The 26,124-nt window shown below is 41.9% G+C and overlaps 1 protein-coding gene across 24 annotated transcripts in view; it reads right to left on the bottom strand.

Moving 5' to 3' along the window:
- LOC101123872 (rab5 GDP/GTP exchange factor) overlaps nt 1-26,124 on the bottom strand; it is a 155,115-nt gene that overhangs the window by 43,550 nt on the left and 85,441 nt on the right. For 15 of the 24 annotated variants that reach the window (XM_063708126.1, XM_063708122.1, XM_055346972.2 and 12 more), the window contains one exon: nt 450-645. The exons of 3 other annotated variants lie outside the window; for them this stretch is intronic. In XM_063708126.1, the coding sequence (XP_063564196.1) occupies nt 450-628 (179 nt within the window). In that variant the 5' untranslated portion in view covers nt 629-645. Of the gene's footprint in view, nt 1-449; nt 646-2,055; nt 2,219-3,499; nt 3,695-16,426; nt 17,124-26,124 lie in introns of those variants that run through there. 6 more of the 24 variants (XM_063708124.1, XM_063708123.1, XM_055346967.2 and 3 more) reach the window with 5 other exon arrangements.

Raw genomic sequence — 26,124 nt, 5'->3', positions numbered from 1 at the left:
ATACAAGTCAACAGATTTCTACTACTGTATTTTATCACTGAGCTAGATGCCATGCTAAATATATATTAAAAGAATGAGGGAAATAATGCTTGATGAGTGCCATTTCCAAGCCCTGCACTGGGTACGTCAAATTTATTAGCTCATTTAATCTTCACCAGGAAATATGCCTATCTCCATTCTTCCACTCCAAGGAGCTTATTGTCTACATTTGAGAACTAAAACTAACACAACCCAAAGAAAATAATCAGAAGACAAACACAAAATGAAGAAACTACTGAAAGCTGTTCATTAAAAGTTGACTGAGAAGAAGAGAGGAAAACATCCTTTTCCTTAATATTAAACTGACTTGCTGATAGCTCAAAGCAGAAGTGAAAAAATGTATTTAGACGGTGACAGAACTATGTATCCAGTCACGTCACTGTCAACCGCCCCTAGTTAAGTCCTTTTACCGCTCCGCCAGCTCCCAGTCCTCCTGAATCTGCTTCTGCCTGGCTTTGTGGTACTCTTCCCTCCAGCACTTGGAGCAGAAACCCTGCCAGGCAGGGTTGCCGTAGTAACCACATCCTTTCTTGCACAGGAGATCCGATTGATCCACATGAATTCCTCGGCGTTCAGACTTAAGGCTCATCTTCTTCCTGCTAACCACTGAACAAACAAGAAAGTGCTGTTGAAAATGAATTATCATTCTACTAAATAAAATCTTACCAATTATGAACAAAAAGTGAGTGATTCCATTATCTTCAAGCTGTTAAGAGAGGGATGGAGGGAATGAAGGAGGGAGGGAGAAAGGGGAGGAAGGAAGAAAAAAGAATGTTAAATATAGTAAATTCCTGACACAGCCATATTAAAGAAAGACTTATTCCCTGGCCAAAATAAAAAATAAAAAATAAAAAATTAAGAAAGGGCTAACATTAGATTAAAGACCTAAATGTAAAGGCTGCAAACTAGAAAACTCCTAGAAAAAAAACTTAGGGGAAAAGCTTCCCGACACTGGATTTTGCAATGACTTCTAGGATATGACACCAAAAGCACAGGCAACAAAAGCAAAATCAGACAAATACATTATATCAAACTTTAAAATGTCTGCACAGGCTGGTGTGGTGGCTCACACCTGTAATCCCACCCCTTTGGGAGGCTGAGGAGGGCGGATAACAAAATCAGGAGATTGAGAGTATCCTGGCTAACACGGTGAAACCCTGTCTCTACTAAAAATACAAAAAAATTAGCCAGGCGTGGTGGCGGGCGCCTGTAGTCCCAGCTATTCAGGAGGCTGAGGCAGGAGAATCACGTGAACCTGGGAGGCGGAGCTTGCAGTGAGCCAAGATCACGCCACTGCACTCCAGGCTGGGTGACAGAGCAAGACTGTGTCTCAAAAGAAATAAAAAATTTTTTAAAATTAAATGTCTGCACAACACAGGAACCAACTGACAGGGTAAAAAGGAACAACACACAGAATGGGAGAACTTATCTGCAAACCATATATCTAATAAGGGGTTAATATCTAAAATACAAAGGAACTCCTACAACTCAATAACAACAACAACAACAACAAACCCAAATAATCCGATTAACAAATGGGAAAAGGACTTCAATAAACAATTCTCCAAAGACATACCAACAGCCAACAAACGTGAAAAAATGCTCAACATCACTAATCATCAGGGAAATGCAGATCAAAATCACAATGAGATATCACTTTACACCCATTAGGATGGCTACTGTAAAAAAAAACAAACCCAGGCTGGGCATAATGGCTCATGCCTGTAATCCCAGCACTTTGGGAGGCCAAGGTGGGAGGATCACTTGAGGCTAGGAGTTCAGGACCAGCCTGGGCAACACAGCAAGATCCCATCTCTACAAAAAACACAACAACTAGCTGGGAGTGATGGTGTATGCCTGTAGTCCCAGCTACTAGGGAGGCTGAGACAGAAGGATTGCCTGAGCCCAGGAGTTGGAGGCTGCAGTGAGGTATGATCACACCACTGCACTCCAGCCTGGGTGACAGAGCGAGGCCTTGTCTAGAGAAAAGAGAAGAGAAAAAAATTGAAATAATACCTTAAGTTCCAAAGTCAGTTTTCTTTTCTACTGTATAATATTTAAACTCATTTGTTCATAGTCTCACAGCTGTATGGTAAATCGCTATGCAACAATTTCCATTCAAACTGAAACCACATGGTCTTCATTCTTCTCCATATAAACAAACTGCCAAACAAGCACAGAAAAAAAGCAGCACTCCACACCATTCATTCAAGGAGACTCACATGTGCAGATAAAATTAAGCCCTATATCTTGGGGATCTTATTAATTTAACTCAAACATTTACTAAGTGCCAACTGTGTGCAGAGAATTGAGCTAGACGGCACTGGTGATGCAACTCATAGAACACGTCCTTACCCTCATGAAGCTCATAACCAAAAGTACAGGCAGACTGAAAAACGCAGAAAAAGAGAAAGTGTTAGGAAACTGTTAGGGAGCAACAGACATAGGAATTCTCACTTAGGGAGTATAGAGAGACCACTTGGGGATGCTGGCGATAGACCTTAAAGAGCCTTGTGTTGAAAGGGTCTTGGAAGGATGACAGAAAGAGGGAGGGCATTCTGGACAGGAAGGATGCCTTTCACAAAAAGCTCAGAAGCAAGAAGGCAAATGTAAAATGTGAATGATGTAGCACAGACAGAAGGTAAACTAAACAACTTAGGTGGGAAGTCAAATCATGATGGCTTTTTAAAACTCTAAGCTACAGAGTCTGGATTGAAAGTCACCACTGAAAGCTCCTGAAAAGGGGAAAGCATGATAAGATCTCTATCTTAAGACATAAAACTTGAGATGTAGAGTTCTGTCTTCTAGCATGACCAAGCGAGAAGGAAAATAAATCCTCTCCTGCAAAAGCAACTGTAAAGATGGACAAAACTTCCACTTTCTGCAATGCATCTATGTCCAGGCCAAGGAATGAACTCAAATTTCAAGCCCTCCCCTCTAACCTCATTCTTATTTTTACAAGGTTCTCCTGTGTCTCCTCTGTGTATGCACAGGCTCTGCTGATCAGAGTGGAAGCCTAACTAAAGATTGAGATGTTTGAGTGCAATCTCAATCTTTGTCTGAAACAACAATCTTTGGCTGAACATTAAGGTGTGCAGACACACGGGTGACAGCTAGAAGGAAGTCAGGCATAAATGAAAACAAGGAAGAAAAACTGAGCACAGCGACTGCAGTTGCTGGGGAGAGAGGCCTCACAGATTTCATCCAGCTATCAAATCTGGACAGTATGCACTGTGCACTATTTTTGAGGATTCTGAAAAGCAAAATGGAGAAGTAGGGAAGACCAGAATTGGAAGTATCACCCAGCCGTCTAAGAGATTACCACTTTCTTCCAACCAATACCACCAGCCAACCTGGAAATGGGCCCCACAGCACAGAGAAAGCTCCTCTAGTTTGGGCTCCAGCCATGTGAAAGGGAACTCCTAACAGCCAGAGAGAATATGGGGATCCCCCCACTTACCATCTCCTCCTTATCTTGAGCCACAGTGCCCAGCAATCGTGTGCTTTGTCTGCAGCTATGGCTGAAATGAGAGTGCAGGAGCCAAACTCTGAGGCAGGAGAACTATCAATTTTTCCCAATCTCTATCCTTGGTCTCAAATGTGCAGGCAGTGGTGGAAACACATGGCAGAGTGGAGTAACTAAATCCACAGTTTTCTGGACAAAAGAAAGAAAATATGAGCCCTTTGAGAACAAAAAGTGTGGGAAAAATTGCTGAGGAGAACTCAAGAAAGCAATTTCTAGGCTTACCCCTAGGCTGCATATGCATGGATCTGATGCTACTCCGTACCAAAGGCTTCCAAATTGGAACTAACGCAGAGACCACTATGCAGGTCTCAGATCAGCACATACATGAAACAGATGGAAACAGCACTACAAAACTCTGAACAATTAACTGACATTAAAGCCACAGCCCACAGAACCTGCATCCCAAATCTGGCAACAAAACAAAACATTTTGCTCTGGGAATAACTGTTTAGAAAACAAAAAGACAAGCTACAGAATGGGAGAAACTACTTGCAGCAAATCACATATTTGGCAAAGAACTTACATACCCAGAATGTATAAAGAACTCTCAAAACTCAGTTGTCAGAAAACAAACCACCCAATTTAAAAATGAGCAAAAAACCTCAACAGACACTTTAACAAAGAAGATATATACACTGGTGTCCCACATTTCCATGAGAGGCCTTTGCTACATACTGTCCAGTCAAGGATGTTTGTATATTGAACATCCTTACAAGAGAAAGACGACAGCTCCTTCCACAGCAGAAGACAATTTGTTAACTGTCCAGTACAGTAAATATAATGTCTCCCTTCACATCAAAGGTTTGAAACGTTTGCTTGCAATCCCTCTCCTGGGTATTTCCTCTAGAGAAATAAAAATTGCTATTTACAAAATTCTATACACAAACGGTTACAGTAGCAATATTTGTGATGACAAAAAATGACAACTAAAATATCCTTCAATGGGTGAGTGAATAAACAAACTATGGTGCACCCATACAACAGAATGCTACTCAGGAAAACAACAACAACAGGTATCAGTACACCCAACAACTTTGATGAATCTCAAAGGCTTTATGCTGATAGAAGCCAGAATCTTAGTTCCTTCTGGCTGCAGTAACAAAATACCATAAACTGGGTAGGTTATAAAAAACAGAAATTTATTTCTCACAGTGCAGGAAGCTGGCAAGTTCAAGATCAGGAAGTCAACAGATGTTGGTGTCTGGTGGTTCAATGAAGGTACCTTCTCCCTGTGTCCTCACATGGTGGGAGGGGGAGACAGGCTAGGCTCTCTGCAGTCTCTTATAAGGGCACTTACAAGCCCCAGTCATGAGGTCTCCACTTTCACGAACTAATTACCTCCCAAAGGCTCCACCTCCTAGTAGCAACACCTTGTGGTTTAGAATTTCAACATATGAATTTGGGGGACACACAAAGATTCAGACCATAGCAGCCATCTTAAAAGTTTACATACTGTATGATTCCATTTAGGAACTAGGGGTAGGAAAGGATGTGACTATAAAGCATTAGCACGAGAAAGTTTTTTGGGGTGATGAAACTGTTCTGTATTCTGATTGTGGAGGTGTTTACATAAATCTAATAAAATTAAAAAATTCACAGAACATTATACTCCTCCCAGATCAATTTTACTCTATGATTTAAACAAAAAAAAAACCTCGGCTGGGCACAGTGGCTCACACCTATAATCCCAGCACTTTGGGAGGCTGAGGCGGGTGGATCACCTGAGGGCAGGAGTTTGAGACCAGCCTGGCCAACATGGCAAAACCCTGTCTCTATTAAACATACAAAAATTAGCTGGGCATGGTGGCAGACGTCTGTAATCCCAGCTACTTGGGAGGCTGAGACACAAGAATCGCATGAACCTGGGAGATGGAGGTTGCAGTGAGCCAAGATCATGCCATTGCACTCCAGCCTGGGCAACAGAGGGAGACGCCATCTCAAAAAAAAAAAAAAAGAAACTTGAGAGGCAATTTCCAGGTTGGATTAGGGAGAAGTACAGAACAGAAGACACAGATACTGACCAAGAGACAACTACAATTAGAGGACTTGAGGTAACACAGTGGGTAGCCAGGCATGGTGGCGCTTGCCTGTAATCCCAGGTACTCAGGAGGCTGAGGCACAAGAATCGCTTGGACCTGGGAGGCAGAGGCTGCAGTAAGCCGAGATCGCACCACTGCACTCCAGCCTGCGCAACAGAGTGAAACCCTGTCTCGAAAATAAATAAATAAATAAATAGGAGGTAACAGTGGGAATGGAAAGACGACGGGTGGTAATCTACCTTAGAGGTCAGATCTTTAATAGTTATTTAATGAGACTTGACAGGGAGAGGGAAATCTAATTAGAAAGAACTCTCAAGTTTACTGTTTACTTCCTCTACAAGGTTAAAGCCCTCCAAGGTCAGGATTTAGATCTAAGACACCAGCCATTTATAAATAGTAGATAAGGCTGAGGTAGAAAGCAAGAAAATAACAAGTAGAAAAAAAGAAAAGAAGAATAGAGTCCTAGAATGTTTTTAAAGACCATCTACTACATCCTATAGTAAGAGATAAAGATACTAACATTAAGAAATCATGACTTATTCCATCAAAAAGGTAGTAAGTGGCAGAGACATCACTAAGCACTAAGCTTCCTTTTTTTTTTTGGAAGACAGGGTCTGTCATTCAGGCTAGAGTGCAGTGGCGTGATCACAGCTCACTGCAGCTTTGACTTCCCGAGCTCAAGCAATACTCCCACCACTCAGCCACCATGCCTGGCTAATTGTTGTTATTTTTTTGTAGAGGCGGTGTTTCGCCACATTACCCAGGTGGTCTTGAACTCCTGAGCTCAAGTAAGTCTATACTTAGTATGCCAAGTTCTGGGTTTCAAATTATTTTGAAAGTCTGAGCTAATCTTGCCGTTATCATCCTGATGTCCCTTTTCTTCCCTTCCAAGAGAAATGGGCAAAAGGAAGATACCTATTTTTTTGCATAGATCAATTAAGTTTTTTTAAATTTTGTACTATAAGTATGATAGTACTAGTCAATGTTACTAAAATGAACATAGTTTGGGAAGTCTGCCTAGCACATAACCTCCCGTGTTATCAGGAAACTGTCCTCTCAATCCACAAAGATAAGTTGGCAGCAGCTATATTTGTATAAGGTGAATGGTCCCCCAATTCAGGGTCACAGCTGATTGCCTCCAACTGTGTTAGAGTCTTTTGCTTCGAGTTTTGGAAAAGGGACTAAGTCGGGGCTGTTCTCTTGAACGATGGAGCTGTGTGACATGATCATCTTCCATCCAGTGGTCTGAGAATCAGGACAGTCCACAGAATGAAATAGACATACCCCAAGAAGCAGAGAAAAGTAGAAGGTCCTGTACGTCCTGAGTGATTTCAATCTCCCAGTTCCAATCCCTGGCTAAGGTTTACGTGAACGCCCATCCTCAGATTCTGAGTCATACACCCTGGTCCCCTAACTGCTTTTTTCGTTTTTTCTTAAGCTGGTTCCAGTAGAGCCTATTATCTATGCCAAAAGACTTGTACAGATGCTCTTTAAGAGCTAGAAAAACATAAAGGAGTGCTCTGTGGATTACTTGGCATACAATAAAAGCTCACTATGTATTAGACAGAAATAATAACAATAGCTCTGAGTCTAAGAAGACTGATTTGGTGTGGACCATGAAATCACAGAGATCAGTCCTATCTGCACTCCAACCCCAGCTCTGCCACGGACTGGAAATGTAACTTTAGGCAAACTATGTAATATTTCTGAAACTCCCTTTCCTATCTCCCTCTCCAACCTCTCTGCTCCTATCATTCTCCACCTTTTCACCCAACTAGGCCTCATAGGACCTGTGCGCCCATGACCTTCACTCTCTGGTGCTACACCTGTGATTATGTCACCTTACACTGCAAAAAGGACTTTGCAGATATAATTAAGTTGACTAATCATTAAAATAAGGAGACTATGCTAGATATCTAGATGGGCCCAATGAAAGCACATAAACTCTAAAATGCAGAAGATAACAAGGACCCAGAATGGCCAAAACAATCTTGAAAAAGAATGTAAGAAAACTGACATTTCCTAATTTCAAAACTTACTACAAAGCCATGGTAATTACTACAGCGTGGTACTGGCAAAAGGAAAGTCATAGAAATCAACGGAATAGAATTGAGATTCCAGAAATAAACCCATACGTCTTCTGTCAACTGATTTTCCATAAAACTACCAAGACTATTCAATGGAGAAAAAAAGAGTCTTTTCACCAAATCGTGCCGGGAAAATTGGATAGCCACATGCAAAAGAACGATGTTAGATGTTAGATGCTTACTTCATACCACGTACAAAAACTAACTCAGAATCAAAGACCTAAATGTAAAAGCTAAAACTAAAGCTCTCAGAAGAAAATGTAGAGGTAAAATTTTCATGATATTGGATTTGACAAAGGATGTTTAGATATGGCACCAAAAGCAGGAGCAACAAAAGACAGATAAATTGTACTCCAACAAAATTTTAATGTTTGTGCTTCAGAGGACCTTATCAAATGAAAACAGAACCCACAGAATGAGAGAAAACATTTGCAAGTCATTTATGTAATAAGGAACTTGTATCCAGAATATATAAAAAATTCTTACAACTCAATAATAAAAATTAACAATTTTTTTAGCAGGTAAAAGATCTGAATGGACATTTCTCCAGAAAGATATGCAAACAGTTGTGAGTATATGAAAAGATGTTCCACATCATCAGTCATCAAGGAAATGCAAAACGAAACCACAATGAGATGCCACTTCACATCCAGTAGGATGACTAGAACCAAAAAGTCAGAAATAACAAGTGTTGCCAAGAATGTGGGGAAACTGGAACCCTCATATACTGTTTGTAGGAATGTAAAATGGTACAGCCATCGTGGAGAAGCTTGGCAGTTTCTCAAATGATTAAACAATATTACCATAGAAACCAGCAATTTCACTCCTAGACTAAGAGAAATAAAAACATGTGTCCACAGAGAAACTTGTACGTGAATGTTTATATCAGCATTATCCATAATAGTCCAAGAGCAGAAACAACCCAAATGTACGTCAACTGATGAATTAATAAACAAAATGTGGTATATCCATAAAATGGAATATTACTTGGTCATAAAAAGGAATGAAGTACTGATATATGCTACAACATGGTGAACCCTGAAAACATGCTAAGTGAGAGATGCCAGTTATAGAAGACCACACATTATATGATTCCATTCATCTGAACATCCATACCAGGGAAATCTAGAGACAGAAAATAGACTGGTGGTCACTGAGCACTAAGAGGGATAAGAGAAAGGGCATGGGTTTCTTTTTGAGATAATAAAAATGTTCTAAAGTTGGCTGTGGTAATGGCTGTCACTTAAGTGTGCACTTCAAAAGGGAGAATTCTATGGTATGTGAATTATACCTCAATAAAGCTGTCTTTTTAAAACACAGAAGAGACAGAATATGAAGTTAGAGAGAGTCAAAGCACTATTGATGGTTTTGAAGCTGGAGGAGACTAATAGCCAACAAATTTGAGTGGCTTCTAGAAGCTGAGAATGACTTCTGGCTGACAGCCAACAAAGAAATAAGGACCTCAGACCTTCACCACATGAAAATGAATTCTGCCAACATGAGTGCATCTGGAAGGAGACTCTCCCTATCACCTCCAAATAAAAACCCAGGCTGGCCGATGCTTAATTCTGACCTCCTGAGGTCCTCAGCAGAATACCCAGCGGAGCCTGCTTGAGCCTCTAATCTACAGAACTTTCAGATAATAAATGAGTGCTGTGGACTAGGGGCAATGGCTCACGCCTGTATTCCCAGCACTTAGGAAGGCTGAAGTAGGACGACTGATTGAGGCTGGGAATTTGAGGCTGCAGCGAGCTATGACTGCACCACTGAACTCCAGCATGGGCAACAGAGACCTTGTCTCTTAAAAAAATAAAAATAAAAAATAAATGAGTGTTTTAAACTGCTATCCTTCCCACTTACCCCTTTGTTGGGAGAGCCTTTGCACATGCTATTCCAAAGTGAGGAATGCTGTGGCCCTTGCTGTCCAGGTGGTGGTTTGTTTCTCATCGTTTAGGTCTAAGCTTTCACATCAGACTGTGAGAGGCCTTCACTAGCCTCTGTGAAATACTACCTACCCCAACCTACCCAACCCTCATCTCCGTATTGGACCCAATGCCATTTCTCCATGTCCTATTTATTATTATTCTTTTGGGGGATGGGGGTGGCGGGAGAGGGTAGAGGCGTGTTCTTACCACCTGGCCCAGGCTGGCCTTGAACTTCTTACAGATGTGAGCCACCATGCCCAGCCTTCATGTCCTATTTCTTTTTTTTCTTTTCTTTTCTTGAGACAGGGTCTCACCCTGTCACCTAGACTAGAGTGCAGTGGTGTGATCATGGCTCACAACACTCGACCTCCCCAGGCTCAAGCAACCCTCTCGTCTCAGCCTCTTGAGTAGCTGGGACTATAGCATGTGGCACCATGCCTGGCTAAGTTTTGTATTTTTTGTAGAGACAGGGTTTCGCCATATTGACCAGGCTGATCTCGAATTCCTGGCCTCAAGTGATCCACCCACCTTGGCCTCCCAAAGTGCTGGGATTATAGGCATGAGCCACTGCACCCAGCCTCCATGTCCTATTTCTAATAAATATTTTTTATTTACTTATTTACCCATTGGTCTGTCTCCCTCACTGCCAGAATGCAATTTGCTGAGGACAGAGACCTTATTTTCCTTCTCCACTGTTACATTTCTAGTGACTCAAATAGTACCAGTGTGGTGTTATAATATATATTGGTTTTCGTCCACAGTCCCTGGCTGGTAACTACCATAGCCCTCATCCTAGGATTTTTTGCTTTTGTTTTTGTTTTTCTGTTTTTTTTTGAGACAGGGTCTCGCTCTGTTGCCCAAGTTGGAGTGCAGTGGTGAGGTCTCAGCTCACTGCAACCTTCGCTACCTCCCGGGTTCAAGTGATTCTCCTGCCTCGGCTTCCCGAGTAACTGGTACTACAGGTGCCTGCCACCATGCCCAGCTAATTTTTGTATTTTAGGTAGAGATGGGGTTTCACCATGTTGGCCAGGCTGCTCTCGAACTCCTGACGTCAAGTGACCTGCCTACCTCAAACTCCCAAAGTGCTGGGATTATAGGCATGAGACACCACGCCCACCCCCAGGCTTTTGTTAAAAGGCTGGGTGTGTTAGGCTTCATGGGCAGCCTCTCTTTCTCCTACCCTCCTTTTACCTGCCCCAAGGCAGGACTCTATTCTGGATTGGTCTTAAACCCTCCCCAGAGAGGGTCCAGCTCTATACTCTGAGGGACGAATGCTGATGTCAGGAAGCCTCCATAAAAACCCAAGAGAACTGGGCCCAGGAAGCTTTCAGACAGCTGAACACAGTGTAGGTTCCTGGAGGGTGTGCACCCAGGGAAGGCATGGAAGTTCTGCACCTTCCCCCATTCCTCGCCCCCAGCATCTCCTTTACCTGGATCCTTTCCAATATCCGTTATAATAAACCGGTAAACAGAAGCATCTCCCTGAGTTCTGTAAACCACCTCAGCAAATTAATTGAACCTAAAAAGGGAGCCATGGGAACCCCAACTTGAAGCTGGTCAGTTAGAACTTCTGGAGGCCCAGAGTTGCAACTGATGGGGGTTAGGAGGGGCACTCATGGGGACTGAGTCCTCACCCTGTGTGATCTGACACTATCTCCTGGTAGATAGTGCAGGAAGTGAACTAGAAGACACCCAGCTGGTGTGGTGTGTAGGGGAAGAAACCCCACACATATGGTCATGGAAGTCTTCTGTGTTGATGATTCCTGTGGCGTGAGCAAAGGAAAAACACAGTTTGAGGGGTTTTTTTCCCTGCACAACTGGGCATATCACAGGTTCTCAATTCTTTGTTGAAAGAAGAAAAACTAAATGAATAAGGTTATTGTAGAGACCATAGAATAACATGGCTATAAAGCAATGATACGTACTAAACGCTTAATAAATACAAAAATCCCTTCCCCAGGGCCAGGTGCAATGGTTCACGCCTACAATCCCAGCACTTTGGGAGGCGAAGGTGGGAGGATGGCTCGAAGTCAAGCGTTCAAGACCAGCCTGGGCAACACAGCAAGACTCTGTCTCTATTATTTAAAAATGTTCAAAAATCTCTTCCCCTCGTGAGTGATTAGCCATTATGTTAAAATTATAAATGCTGGCTGGGTGCGGTGGCTCACGCCTGTAATCACAGCACTTTGGGAGGCTGAGACGGGCAGATCACATGGTCAGGAGTTTGAGACCAGGCTGGCCAACACAGTGAAACTCCGTCTCTATTAAAAATACAAAAATTAGCCGGGCATGATGCCATGCACCTGTAGTCCCAGTTCCTCAGGAGGCTGAGGCAGGAGAATCACTTGAACCCGGGAGGCAGAGGTTGTGATGAAGTGAGGCTGTGCCATTGCACTCCAGCCTAGGCAACAGAGCGAGACTCTGTCTCCAAAAAAAAAAAAATATACATGCTAACCAACTTTACAAGGGAAAATAAACATCTATGGGATGGTTAAATAAACTGGGGCATGACCACACAAGAGAATACCGAACACTAAAAAGAACAAACTATTAACACAACAGCAACATGTTGAGTTTTCTAAAAAGTGCATCTTAAAAGGTCACATACTCTAGGATTTCTACAACCTTTCCAAATGACAAAACTACAGATATGGAGGACAAATTAGTGCTTTTTCCAGGTTAAGAGTGGCAAAGGCAAGGAAGAGGAGGGGAAGGAAAATGGTGTAAGCAGTTAACCCAGCAGGCCTGAGTTGCTCAAATGATGCACATTCTCAGACAGGCCTGCTTGGTCAGCTGGGTTAGACTGGCCCTTGGTCAGCTCCTAGAAACTAAGGTCTTGTACTAGCCCTATGCCCTAAATGATAAGAGTGTTTTGTATGGTTACGGTACTGAACCACACTGTCCAGCTTGTCTAGATATTTTGTGCAAACTGTATGATTTATGGTAAACATCTGCTTTCCTTCTGGAGTTGCTGTAACGGTGATCAGTTTTAAAGGGACTATATGCCTATGTGATATGGTTTGGAACTGTGTCCCCACCCAAATGTCATGGTGAATCGAAATCCCCAATGTTGGAAGTGGGGCCTGTGAAAGGTGATCTGATCATGGGGCAGTTACTCATGAATGGTTTCGCACCATCCCCTGTGGTTCTGTGCTTGTGAGATCTGGTTGTTTAAACGTGTGTAGCACCTTCTCTCTTGCTCCTGCTCCCACCAGGGGAGACACTTTGCTCCCCCTTTGCTCTCCACTATTATTGGAAGCTTCCTGGGGCCTCCCTAGAAGCAGAAACTGCAATGTTTCCTGCACAGCCTGTAGAACTGTGAGCCAATTAAACCTCCTTTCTTTATAAATTACTCAATCTCAGGTATTTCTTTATAGCTACGTGAGAATGAACGAACTAATATACTATGTGACCAACCTCCAGTAAAAGCCCTGGATTCTGAGGTGTACATGAGCTTTCACAATAAAAAACACTTCACACATGTTGTAGAGTTTACGGCTGGGGAAGTAAGCACATCCTGGGCAACTCTGCTGGGAGAAGACGCTTCGAATCTTAACAATGCTGGTGTCCTGTAGAATCTGCTCAATGCACAACTACCCTTTATTAATCCTACTTTGTATCCCCTCACTGTAACAAACCATAGCAAGGAATAAATATGTCCTGTGAGAGCCTCGAACGAATTACAAAACCTGGGGGCAGCCCTGAGGACTGCTGACACAGGATGTGACTACAGAGTCATAAGGGAAGTCTTTGGGGTAATGGAATAGTTCTGTATCTTGACTATGGTGGTGGCTACCGGAATCTACGTATGAGATGAAATGTGCATGACACTACACACATACATTGCACAAATATCAATTTCCTGGTTTTGACATTACATTATAGTTACGTAACATGTAACCATTAGGCAAACTAGAAGAGTACACAGGACCTGTCTGTACTATATTTACAGCTTCCTATGGATTTGAAGTCATTAATTGTTCCAAATTTTTAAGTTTAGTTAAAAATCACACATGAACGTTTTTTAATAAAAATAAACACCTATCATGGGACTAATGTGTACCAGTTAAACACAACACTCAGATCATTCTGCTGCTTCTAAGTATAAAAAGAGAGCAAGGGTACCACCAAAAGAGAGTGCCATCATTTGAAAGGCTATGTGGTGGTGGTGACAGCTGTGACGGTAGAAGGCAGGAGAGTCAGCACACCCAGATTGGACATCACAGCTACAGACAGCATATCCTGTAAACACAGGAAGAAACATGGGGGATCAGCTGCGTGAGACTCAACTCCTTCTCTCCTGGGCAGACAGACCTGTCCCTAGACAGTAACCACCACCAGCACTGCTTCCAGGAGGGAGCTCCAAGGGGCCACATGCCGCTCCTGTTGGAGCACTGCACTCCAATAAATAGGAGCTTGGTTGAGCAACCTCGGCATAAAGAATGCACGATTCAATTGGTCCCACTTATGTCAGGGAAGACAGAGTAAAAATGATCTCTGCTGCTGGGACAGTTAGGATTCTGTAAATTGTGCCTCGGGGCTAGGTTTTATTCTAGGTCCAGGTACCCTAAAAAGGACAGAGAGGTACAAAGCTTACTTACAAAGCTCACAGAACTATTAGTGTTCTTTCTTAAGGCTCTGGATGCAAACCAGTTTCGTCTCAGAAAAGCAAAACGAAAATACTTTGCAGATGTGAGTAGTTTCCCTCTATCCTTCTTGGGGGTCCGCTTCCTATTCCTGGGTTCAATGTCATGCCCTCAGAGGTCATTCCTCTCTCCAGGCAACTCATCTGGGACTTACAGGAAACATCCAATCAATTCTAGTAAAACAATAAGGTATCCTTTGACCTCAGTTAAGAAATAAAACTTACGGGTGATTTTTTTCCCTTAAATTTTTTTTTCCAGTTAGAAAATAAAGGAATACTCATTATTTACAAAACCTGATATATACAGACAAGCAAAAAAAAATGTTTTGGTCGGCCAGGCGCAGTGGCTCACGCCTGTAATCCCAGCACTTTGGGAGGTCGAGGCGGGCGGATCACGAGGTCAGGAGACCGAGACCGTCCTGGCTAACACGGTGAAACCCTGTTTCTACTAAAAATACAAAAAGTTAGCCAGGCATGGTGGCAGGCGCCTGTAGTCCCAGCTACTCAGGAGGCTGAGGCAGGAGAATGGCATGAACCTGGCAGGCGGAGCTTGCAGTGAGCCGAGATCATGCCACCGCACTCCAGCCTGGGCGGCAGAGCGAGACTCCATCTCAGAAAGAAAAAAAGTTTTAGTCATCATCCAGAGACAGTTACTGTATATGGTACATATTCCTATAGTGTTCCCTCTGTACTCATTCAAATATTTATATACTGATTGATTACTGCACGAAAGGCACTTGGGATACAAATGTAAGTAAAAATAAATCATTTCAGTCATTGCGGAGTTTACTGTGTAATATGAGAGATATGACTATGTATCTGAAAGGCCTAAAGAAAATAAAACACTATTAATGCTGAGAAATTAACTTTAAAATGGCTAACTTTCAAAAAGAATTCACATTTATGTGAAATAAGCTAGATAGGTACATGAAATCTGTGGAAATCTTGTAACAGACAAACAATAACAAGTTAGAAAGTATAAAAAAGATATCAGTCATAATAGCATCAATATGTAAACACTTGTAGAAAAACATTTTAATGAGAAAATATAATCCACATAAAAATATGGAAATATACTTAACATAATGTGTGAAAATAAATGTTGTAACAGTGTCAAACATTCCAAAATGTGTAAGTTTACTACAAATGGCCATAAAAATCCCAAAAGACTTTTTGGAACTCAACAAAATGAATGTCAGCAAAAATAAACAGACTCAATTATTTTTTGATTTTCTAAATTAATTTTCTGAATTTTTATTTGCAAACTAGTTAGAAGACTGTGAACACAAGAACAGACCTGTCAAACCACTACAGGATACACTGACTCAAAAATGAATCTAATGTAATATATAAGGTAATTTAATGTTAGAAGAAGGAGGGGAAGGGGAAATTTTCAATAAATAGTGTTGCAATAACTGGTCAGCAATCTGACACCCCCTACAGTAATTACAGGTATCTTTAAAAAGTTAAAGATTCGAGAGACAAACAGAAAATGGAAAGAACTAAAATGAAGTATTCATGAAAGTTCTAAAGAGATGAGTGTCATCTAAGGTTACAAACTGCAGGGAAAGTCAGAAAGGAAACAAAACTTAAAACACATAAACTGAAACATCTAGCTAGTTTTTAAGAGGCTATCTGTAGCCAAAATATAAAAGCAAATAAGGGACTAGAAAAAAAAATCTGAACAGGACAATGAAGTATTTTATTAAATTCAGAAATAGTACTAACAAAATTTATAAATCTTTGATAGCCAAGCAGGACAAGGTTATGAGCAGACCATGACCTTGAGCAGACTGCAAAATGTGAGCAGTTTGCTAGAAACAGAAACGGAATGCCAAAGGGTATGTGCATTTAAAATTCTGACATATACCAAACTGGTCTGACAAAAAGGCTATACCATTTACATTCCCACCTACAGTGTATGAGGGAATCTGGTCTCCCATAACCCATAAGCATAGCATTATCGAACTTTAATTTTTTGTCAATCTGACAGGCAAACAAAAAAAAATCATTTAACGTGCATTTCCCTAGGGTTAGCCATCTTTAGAGACATTTATTAGCACTAGTATATTTTCTTTGATTAACTGATTTTGCCCATTTTTCTATGTCATTACTATTTTCTTTTGATTTATAGATATTCTTCTTATATATCTTTCAGTACTCACCTTCATGGTATGAAGACGCCATCATTCTAATAAAAGACTTATTAGCATTTGCAATCTGTAATCCAAGGTTCACCAACTTTCATATGATTAAATATAATGCTTCCAAAATGAATGTGAATGTCAATGTCAGAGTTTTAATGTTAAATATAACAAAACATTATTTGTCCAAACGTCAGCTTGGACAAATAATTCCAAATGATAATCAACTCCCTGGAATATAATGTAGAGTTGATTGCTGCTGGAATGAGCAGAGCAAGCAGGGGAGCATTCTCAAGGAATGAGTTCTAGACAACAATCTTCTATTGTACTAGATCACACCCTCCTTGGTTAAGCAAAATTGTAACTCTAATCTGAGCATGCCGTTCTCCGGACTAACAGCTCAAAATTACATACAAGATAATCTGGCTACCGTAGCCTACTTTGTACCATTCCCTATGCCCTCGCCCAGGGAAGCAGCACAAATGGTCAATTTATTCACTAAGTTACTGACCAAAAATTATTTCTCCTAACTCCACCTAAAGTAACAGCAACTTGCAACATATTAGGTGGTCTCTGTTAAAGGCATTTCTTTTCTTTACACTTTTTTTTTCTTTTCTTTTCTTGACATAGGATCTGGCTCTATAACCCAGGCTAGAGTGCAGCGTCATGATCACAGCTCACTGTAGCCATGACTGCCCAGGCTCAAGTGATCCTCTCCACCTCAGCTTCCCAAGTATCTGGGACTACAGGTGTGCACCACCATCCCTGGCTAAATTTTTTTTTTTTTTTTGAGACAGAGTCTCACTCTGTTGCCCAGGCTGGAGTGCAGTGACGCAATCTCAGCTCACTGCAAGCTCCGCCTCCCAAGTTCACACCATTCTCCTGCCTCAGCCTCCAGAGGAGCTGGGATTACAGGCACCTGCCACCACACCCAGCTAATTTTCCGTATTTTTAGTAGAGACCAGGTTTTACTGTGTTAGCCAGGATGGTCTCAATATCCTGACCTCGTGATCCGCATGCCTTGGCCTCCCAAAGTGCTGGGATTACAGGTGTGAGCCACCGCGCCTGGCCAACAGAGACAGGATCTAGCTATATTTCCCAGGCTGGTCTCGAACTCCTGGCCTCAAGCAATCCTCCCATCTTTGCCACCCAAAGTGCTGGGATTACAGCCATGAGCCAATGCACTCAGCTCAGAACTTTTTTCTCAAAGGCATATCATAGTTTTAGCTTTGCTGTAGCCATTTCATCCATAATCACTTGCTGTGGCTGGGTAAAGTGATACACACATACACACACGCACACACTGGTTTAGAGAAATACAAAACACAATGCCTAGACCTGAAATGTATTTATTCAGATTTGTTAGATGGCGCAATGAAATAAATATTTGTGTTATGCTCTAAGCTTTTAAGAAGTCTTTTGTATCTAAAATATAAGACACATATGTAAATGACATCCAACTGAGCTGGACTGGCCAATGTACTGAAAAAGGGCTACCACATGTTCCTACAGGGTCTCACCCTGTTGGCCAGGCTGGTCTCCAACTCCTGGGCTCACGTGATCTGCCCACTGTGGCCTTCCAAAGTGCTGGGATCACGGGTATAAGCCCCCATGCCTGGGCTAAATTCTCAACAGAAATAATAGAAGCCAGAAGATAACCTGACAGTGCTGAAAGATATTAAAGTATGATGGCTTTAAAAAAAAAAAAAAGCTGAAAGAAAAAACCTGCCCACCTAGCATCCAGTGCTCAGTGACTATTTCCTTTAAAAACTGATGGCAAAGGCCTGGCACAGTGGCTCACGCCTGTAATCCCAGCACTTTGGGAGGCCAAGGTGGGCAGATCATGAGGTCAGGAGATCGAGACTGTCCTGGCTAACATAGTGAAACCCCGTCTCTACTAAAAATACAAAAAAATTAGCGAGGCGTATTGGCGGGCGCCTGTAGTCCCAGCTACGCGGGAGGTGAGGCAGGAGAATTGCTTGAACCCAGGAGGCAGCCGTTGCAGTAAGCCAAGATTGTGCCACAGCACTCCAGCCTGGGCAACAGAGCAAGACTCTGTCTCAAAAAAAAAAAAAAAAAAAAATGGCCTAGTACGTTGGCTCATGCCTGTAATCCCAGCACTTTGGGAGGCAGAGGCAGGTGGATCACAAGGTCAGGAGTTCAAGAACAGCCTGGCCAACACAGTAAAACCCCATCTCTACTAAAAATACAAAAATTAGCCAGGCGTGGTGGCGCATGCCTGTAGTCCCAGCTACACAGGAGACTGAGGTAGGAGAATTGCTTGAACCCGGGAGGCAGAGGTTGCAGCGAGCCAAGATCGTGCCACTGCACACCAGCCCAGGTGACAGTGTGAGACTCTGTCTCAAAAAAAAAAAAAAAAAAGATGGCAAAATAGACATTTTCAGATGAGAAAAAAAACATTGTTATGCGAAGACATCCACTGGAAGAAATACCAGGGACAGCTCTTCAAACTGAAAGGGAAATTACCCTACCCCAACTGGAACACAGAGATGCAGAGAGAGCCTGGCCCAAAATACAACTTTTATATCCACTGGGTAACACAAAAATTTGTGTGAATCACTTTATTACAGTGGTGCGGAACCAAACCCGTAATATCTCCAAAGTATGCCTGTAATATTTTACAGCAGCCCTGGGCGAAAAAATATACCATCCAATAAGAATTGTTGAAAACTCTACAAATAATTAGAAGAAATGAGTTTTCCACAAATTTACATCGAACTCTGGGTTCACAGCAACACCTGTTCTTTACAAATAGGACAATCATACACCCCAGTTAGCAAGCAACAGTCCTGGCCTATAAAAGCACCCCCTTTGATTCTCAAAAGTGACCTCCTGTGGATAATAAGTTACATGGTCATCCTATTTATGAACCCACTTAGAATACCCTTCTGTCTGTTCACCTTCAAATCCTACCCTGTTCAAGGATCAAGGGACATCTGACTCCAACTTCCCCACTGACAGGGTAATTCTCTCTCCAGTTCCTGTAGCTTTTTATAAATACAGCCGTTATAATACTCATGTCCTATTACAATTACTTGCTTACATGTCCACCCCATGCTCTTAGCCACTTAGCACAGTGCCAGGAACTGAGCAGGTGCTCAATAGATGTTTTCTAGGTTTCTCAAACGATTGATCAGAAGACTAGCAAAGTACCTGCAGAGACAGTGTTCTCTCACTTTTGTCCCTTCCACACTCTCCAGGGCCCAGTGAAGGTGGGAGTAAAAAAATTAAACAGCAAACAACTAACCTGACAAGCAGTGTTTCTCAGACTTGAATGTACATCAATATCACTTGGAAGACTACTTAAAACACAGAGTACTGGGTCCCGCCCCAGAGTTTCTGATTCAGCTGGCCTGGGATAGGGCCTGAGAATTTGAATTTAGCAAGTTTCCAGGTGATACTGCTAGGAACTACCTTTGAGAACCACTGCTATAAAGAAAACACCACAATTACGAAAATGTCCATTTATTCTCATGACTTCATTCCCAATGGAAGACTCCCTTTTCTGAATATGAGGAACCATGAGAGAGCTTTTGGAAGAGACAAAAATCAAGACTTTTTTTTTTTTTTAGACGGAGTTTCACTCTTGTTCCCCAGGCTGGAGTGCAGTGGCATGATCTCGGCTCACTGCAACCTCCACCTTCTGGTTTCAAGTGATTCTCCTGCCTCAGCCTCCCAGTAGCTGGGATTACAGGTGCCCGCCACCATACCTGGCTAATTTTTGTATTTTTAGTAGAGACACGGTTTCACCATGTTGGCCAGGCTGGACTCGAACTCCTGACCTTGTTGTGATCCGTCCACCTCGGACTCCCAAAGCGCTGAGATTACAGGCGTGAGCCACCTCGCCCAGCCAAGACTTTTTTTTTTTAATTGGGACAGAGTCTCACTGTCACTCAGGCTGGAATGCAGTGGCACAATCATGGCTCACTGTAGCCTCAAACGCCTGGGCTCAAGCAATCTTGAGCCTCAGCCTCCTGAGTAGCTGAGTCCAAGCCACCACACCTGGCTAGTTTTTTGTGGTTTTTTTTTTTGGTTTGTTTATATAGATGGGGTCTCTGTTGCCCAGGCTGGTCTTGAAGTCCTGGGCTCAAGTGAGCCTCCCACCTTGGCTTCCCAAAGTGCTGGGATTACAGGTGTGAGCCAATGTGCCCAGCCTAAGATTTTGACTTTTGGGACTCAAGGGCCCAGTGAAATAGGAGTCAAAGATCCGGGGAGGAGGCTGGTTTTCCCCTGAAGACACAATCCAAATTCTATAGCCACACAGGGAAGGCTTCAAAACAAAACTAAAAGCCTCTGAAAATCAAGAGTGAAATTTTCAGCAATCTCATTGTTCTCAAGAGACAAATATGACAGTATAAAACCTCTGTCGGGGAGGGACTCCTATAAACTCCCAGACTATCAGCTGAAAGTCTTAGGTGGGTACCTGCTAGGAGTAAGGGCAAATCAGAGCAAAATGCGGCCTTATCCAACCTGCAACACAACCTCAACCCTCAGCTCAGTCTCTAGCAGTATTAGGTGATCAGCCCCACTCTACCTGCCTAGCAAAAGGAAGAGTGATTTCTTCTCTGAAAAATAGCATCATCCAGACCCTTACTGTATTCACGATGTCTCACATTCAGATAACTAAAAACCAACAGGAAACGCAGATAATAGAAACAGATGCTCAGATGATTTATACTTGATTTTACCAGAAAGACTTATTTAATGGTATGTTTTTAAAACAGAAAAAAAGAGGGAAGGCCAGGCACGGTGGCTCACGCCTGTAATCCCAACACTTTGGGAGGCCGAGGCAGGCGGATCACCTGAGGTCAGGAGATCGAGACCAGCCTGGCCAACACGGTGAAATCCCGTCTCTACTAAAAATACAAAAATTAGCCAGGTGCGGTGGCGCACATCTGTAATTCCAGCTACTCAGGAGGCTGAGGCAGGAGAATTGCTTGAACCTGGGAGGTGGAGGTTGCAGTGAGCCAAGATCACACCACTGCACTCCTGCCTAGGCGACAATGTGAGAGACTCCGTCTCAAAAAAAAAAAAAAAAAGAAAAAAGAGGGAAAACATATAAAAAGATTAAGAATTTCAACTGTGAATTGGAATTTGTGTCAAACTGAAATTCTAGATCTGAAAAGTATTTCTAAAATTAAGAATTCAAACCGTGTATTTAACAGCAGAACAAACACAGGAGAAGAGTATTTTCTAGTACTCAGATTCTTCTCCAAATACACATAAAGCATTTGCTGAAGAATGAAACTGAAATCTTTGCATTTCACTGACGTAAATGGCAGAATCACTACCATAATCACTATTGCTCATGTTTGGGGCTGGAACTGGTTGGACCTGTAGTCCAACTGGCTGATCAGTTTTTCTGTCAGAATCTAGGAACCTTAACCTTAAAATAATCTCAACTTATTTCTCAAGCACCATTATATGTGTGTATATTATATTTAAATGTACCAATATATTTATAGCACTAGAAAAATATGTATCTTTTAATGCATTGAGTTACTAGACAGAAGTATTAAAAAGGCAAAAATTCCTCTTTAAGGAAATAGCTTACATCCTATAAGTGCTCTTACAGGTAATGAAAAAACTGTGTCTGCAATTTGTTCCCTAATATGTCATAAACCAAAAATAGGCTCTTGGGAGAAAGTAATATCTACTCAACATAGCTGGTATTTAAAGAACTTAAATACTGAATTTCAGTACTGTCTCTGTCATAAAACATTGTATTTCCTGGGGCAAGTAACACCTTAACAATGTTTTATAAAAAGCATCAGCAGTTAGCATATGGGTATGAAAACACTTTGCCATTGAATTTCTCATAAATGGTATTAAAAAGTGTCATTCATGACTATACAACTTTTAAAACCCTAGACAAATAAAAATCCACAGGCACTCACTACAAATAAAATCTACACTCTCATCAGACAAAATCTACATTCTCAATACAACCCCAACAGCAATGGCCAATAAATTTACACAAATAAAAATATAATCCAACTTGCTAAACAGGACCCAAGCGTATTATCTCGTGAGACACCAGTTATGATAAATTTTGGACATTCTATTTCATTATTCTATAGTTTTGTTTGTTTGTTTTTGAGATGGAGTCTCGCTCTGTCGCCCACGCTGGAGTGCAGTGGTGCGATCTCGGCTCACTGCAAGCTCCGCCTCCCAGGTTCCAGCGATTCTCCTGCTTCAGCCTCCTGAGTAGCTGGGACTACAGGCGCCCACCATCACACCCAGCTAATTTTTTAAAATATTTTTAGTAGAGACGGGGTTTAACCGTGTTAGCCAGGATGGTCTCTATCTCCTGACCTCGTGATCCGCCCGCCTTGGCCTCCCAAAGTGCTGAGATTACAGGTGTGAGCCACCGTGCCTGGCCTGTTTGTTTGTTTTTAGAGATGGAGTCTTGCTTTGTTGCCCAGGCTAGAGTGTAGTGGCTATTTACAGACACAATCATAGTGCACTGCAGCCTCTAATACCTGACCTCCAGCAATCCTCCTGCCTCAGCCTCCCAAGTAGTTGGGACTACAGGTGAACAACACCTCGCAAAGTTCTGTTTTTTGTTTTTACACTTTGTATTTGCTTTCTTACAATATTCTATTCAAAACTTTGGTCACTAGCCCAACTCCTTTTTGAGGAACACATTTAGAAAACAATGTCAAAAGCTTTATGGATATACAATTAAGGAAACACAGCATTACATAACTATATTTAGGCAAGGGCAGTTTCACCCACTGTTTACTGAGTAAGAGTGAATAAGGATGGTCTCTCTCCATTAACACAATGCATGGCTCCTGCTAGCGTTTGATAAATTTGAACTATTATTACTTGAAAGTGCAACTGTTCAGCTGGAGCAAAATACAGGCAACACAACTTACTGGACATTTCATCTAAGATGAGTAGATCTGGATCTGCTCCCATCTTCAGAAATGAATCTTCAGTCTATTTGGTATTCCCTCAGCCCATCTCTGTATGGAGGTGAGGTGGCTTTCATTCAAATATGTGCCCCTGTCAGACATACACTGGGTCATGCCACCACCAGGGCTTCAGTGGAGGAAGTCATGGTGAGCCTCAAGGCCTGATATCACCTACCAAGAGCCTCAGGGAACCCAGCCAGCAAAGCAGCAGCGGCCTTGCTCTTACGACATAAAACAGTTTTTGGAGAGTGCCCAGAACCAGGGTGACTGAAAACTCTGTGAGGGTTTCAATAAGGTGCTGAAACAGTGCAGACTTGCAAACAGATTGGTCTAATCAGAAAGTTCAAATTGGAGAAATGGAAAATCAGCTCTCATAACCAAGTGATTTAGCACAAAAATACAATTGATAGTGAAGGTATAAAGTGTAATCATCAGGTAAACCTCTCCTCTCTCATAGCGTCCCTGCTTCAGGACTGCAATGGAAAAGGAAATTCTTACTGTGCAGAATTTCATTAAGATGGCTGGGTAGATGTTTGTGTGGCACCCTTGAACTAGCCGTTATGATTTTATTCTTTGTTGAGTTAATTAGAATAAAGTGATTTTCCTCAAAAAACAAACAAACAAATATGTAACCTTGTCAGACTGTTCCATCGTGATATCCCCATGATAAACCATGCCTGTTAAAACATATGGCTCCGTGATTCACCAACAACAGAAAACAGATGCATTCAAGGAACTTGTGAGGAAGCACAAACTCAAACCCCACTGCTGATAAATTCATTACAAAAGATCCACTGAGGAAGTATGGAAGGTAGGTGAAGAATGTGCAATCCACCTACTCATCTAGATAATCTAAAACAGATCCTTAAATCAGCCTAGAGATCTAAGTACTCGGATCACATTATTTTGCAGGCAAGAGAAATGCTTTTACGGAATGTTTTGATGTTATGTCACCGTCTTACACAAAAAGCCAATAAGGAGTTTTACTAACACACAAAGTAAAACTCGACACCCAGCCCTTTGAAACGCATGCTGGAAAGTCTTTGGGAATCCAAAGCAGAAATGATCTCTTTTGTCGTATGGTCACTGACCCATGTAACTGATTATATTTCTCTCTTAATTGGCTACTCAAAAGCAAAGCCAAATTTGTGGCCCTCTACACTTAAGACTTCAGTCCAAGTGCTCTGTGTACACAGCTCATTCCTGTTTCCACCTTAATTTTCCCTCAGTCCTGCATTCCTCACCCACTTATCTGTTATGTTACCAACAGTATGTCGCACGTATCTTTGTAAGTCATTACAAACCCTTTCTGGAACAAGATGTGGAATAATGGAATAAGTAAATGATATGTTCCACTGGAAAAAATTATAGCACAATAAGAAAACATTTTCTTCGATTAATAAACATTTTCTATGTTCAATTTCTAATGGCATTTTCTTTTATGTGCTCCAAAGTACCTTCTAAAGGAAAAATGAAAGTGCTTAAAATTAGAAAATTCTAATTTTAAGAATTTAAATTTCCTCTGTAGAACAGAGGAACTACAAAAATAAAACACTTTCATTATGTATTTTTAGCTGCAAAGCACACAGAAAATTATAAATATACCCCTATGTGAAAATCCCCCAAAAGCGATTTTTAATTTTAGCATACAGACCAAATCACCATAAATTCAATTATAGTTGTGTATTTATTTTGAATGGGAACTGAACAGACTAGCTTCAAATGTGGTTCATAAGGTCTTTGTACAATTCCTCCTGAGTTGTTCTGTGCCTAGCGTAGAGGATGCTGCCAAACCATTCCTTAGGGTGAAACAGCAGAGAATTTAGAGCCCTCAAAACTCTTGTTACATTCCTGCTTCAGAGATTTCAGCAATCTGCTCACTGTTACTGGGGGAAAATTAAAAAGCTTAATACTCTCTCAGTGTGTAATATTTTACGCATTCATGAACACATACTTATTCTAACTTCTGACTTTTAGCCACATTTAATTAATTGATCATAATAATGGTATTTGGCACTCTTAGTGACCATTGCCAAGAGAGCTATGCTACCAGAAACAAATTAAAATGTTCCACTAGGGCCGGGCACGGTAGCTCACACCTGTAATCCCAGCACTTTGGGAGGCCAAGGCAGGTGGATCACCTGAGGTCAGAAATTCGAGACCAGCCTGGCCAACATGGTGAAACCCCGTCTCTACTAAAAATAAAAAAATTAGCTCGGCATGGTGGTGCGTGCCTGTTAACACCAGCTACTTGGGAAGCTGAGGCAGGAGAATCACTTGAACCCAGGAGGCAGAGGTTGTAGTAAGCCAAGATCGCACTATTGCACTCCAGCCTGGGCAACAAGGCTGAAACTCAGTCTCACTCCAGCAAAAAAAAAATTAGCCGGACGTGGTGGCAGGAGCCCATATTCCCAGCTACTCAGGTGGCTGAGGCACAAGAATCGCTTGAACCGGGGAGGTGGAAGTTGCAGTGAGTAGAGATCGTGCCACCACACTCCAGCCTGGGTGACAGAGCAAGACTCTGTTCTCAAAAAAAAAAAAAAAAAAAGGTTATATTATAAATAAAAATTACACTTCCTGCCGGGCACGGTGGCTCACGCCTGTAATCGCAGCACTTTGGGAGGCCGAGGCGGGTGGATCACGAGGTCAGGAGTTGGAGATCAGCCTGGCCAATATGGTGAAACCCCGTCTCTACTAAAAATACAAAAAAAATTAGCTGGGTGTGGTGGTTAACTACTCGGGAGGCTGAGGCAGAAGAATCCTTGAACCCAGGAAGCA

The sequence above is a fragment of the Gorilla gorilla genome, chromosome 6 (genome assembly GCF_029281585.2).
Source record: "Gorilla gorilla gorilla isolate KB3781 chromosome 6, NHGRI_mGorGor1-v2.1_pri, whole genome shotgun sequence".
Taxonomy (NCBI): Eukaryota; Metazoa; Chordata; class Mammalia; order Primates; family Hominidae; genus Gorilla; species Gorilla gorilla.
The sequence above is the reverse complement of the archived record's forward strand: the minus strand, read 5'-3'. Positions and strand labels throughout refer to the sequence as shown.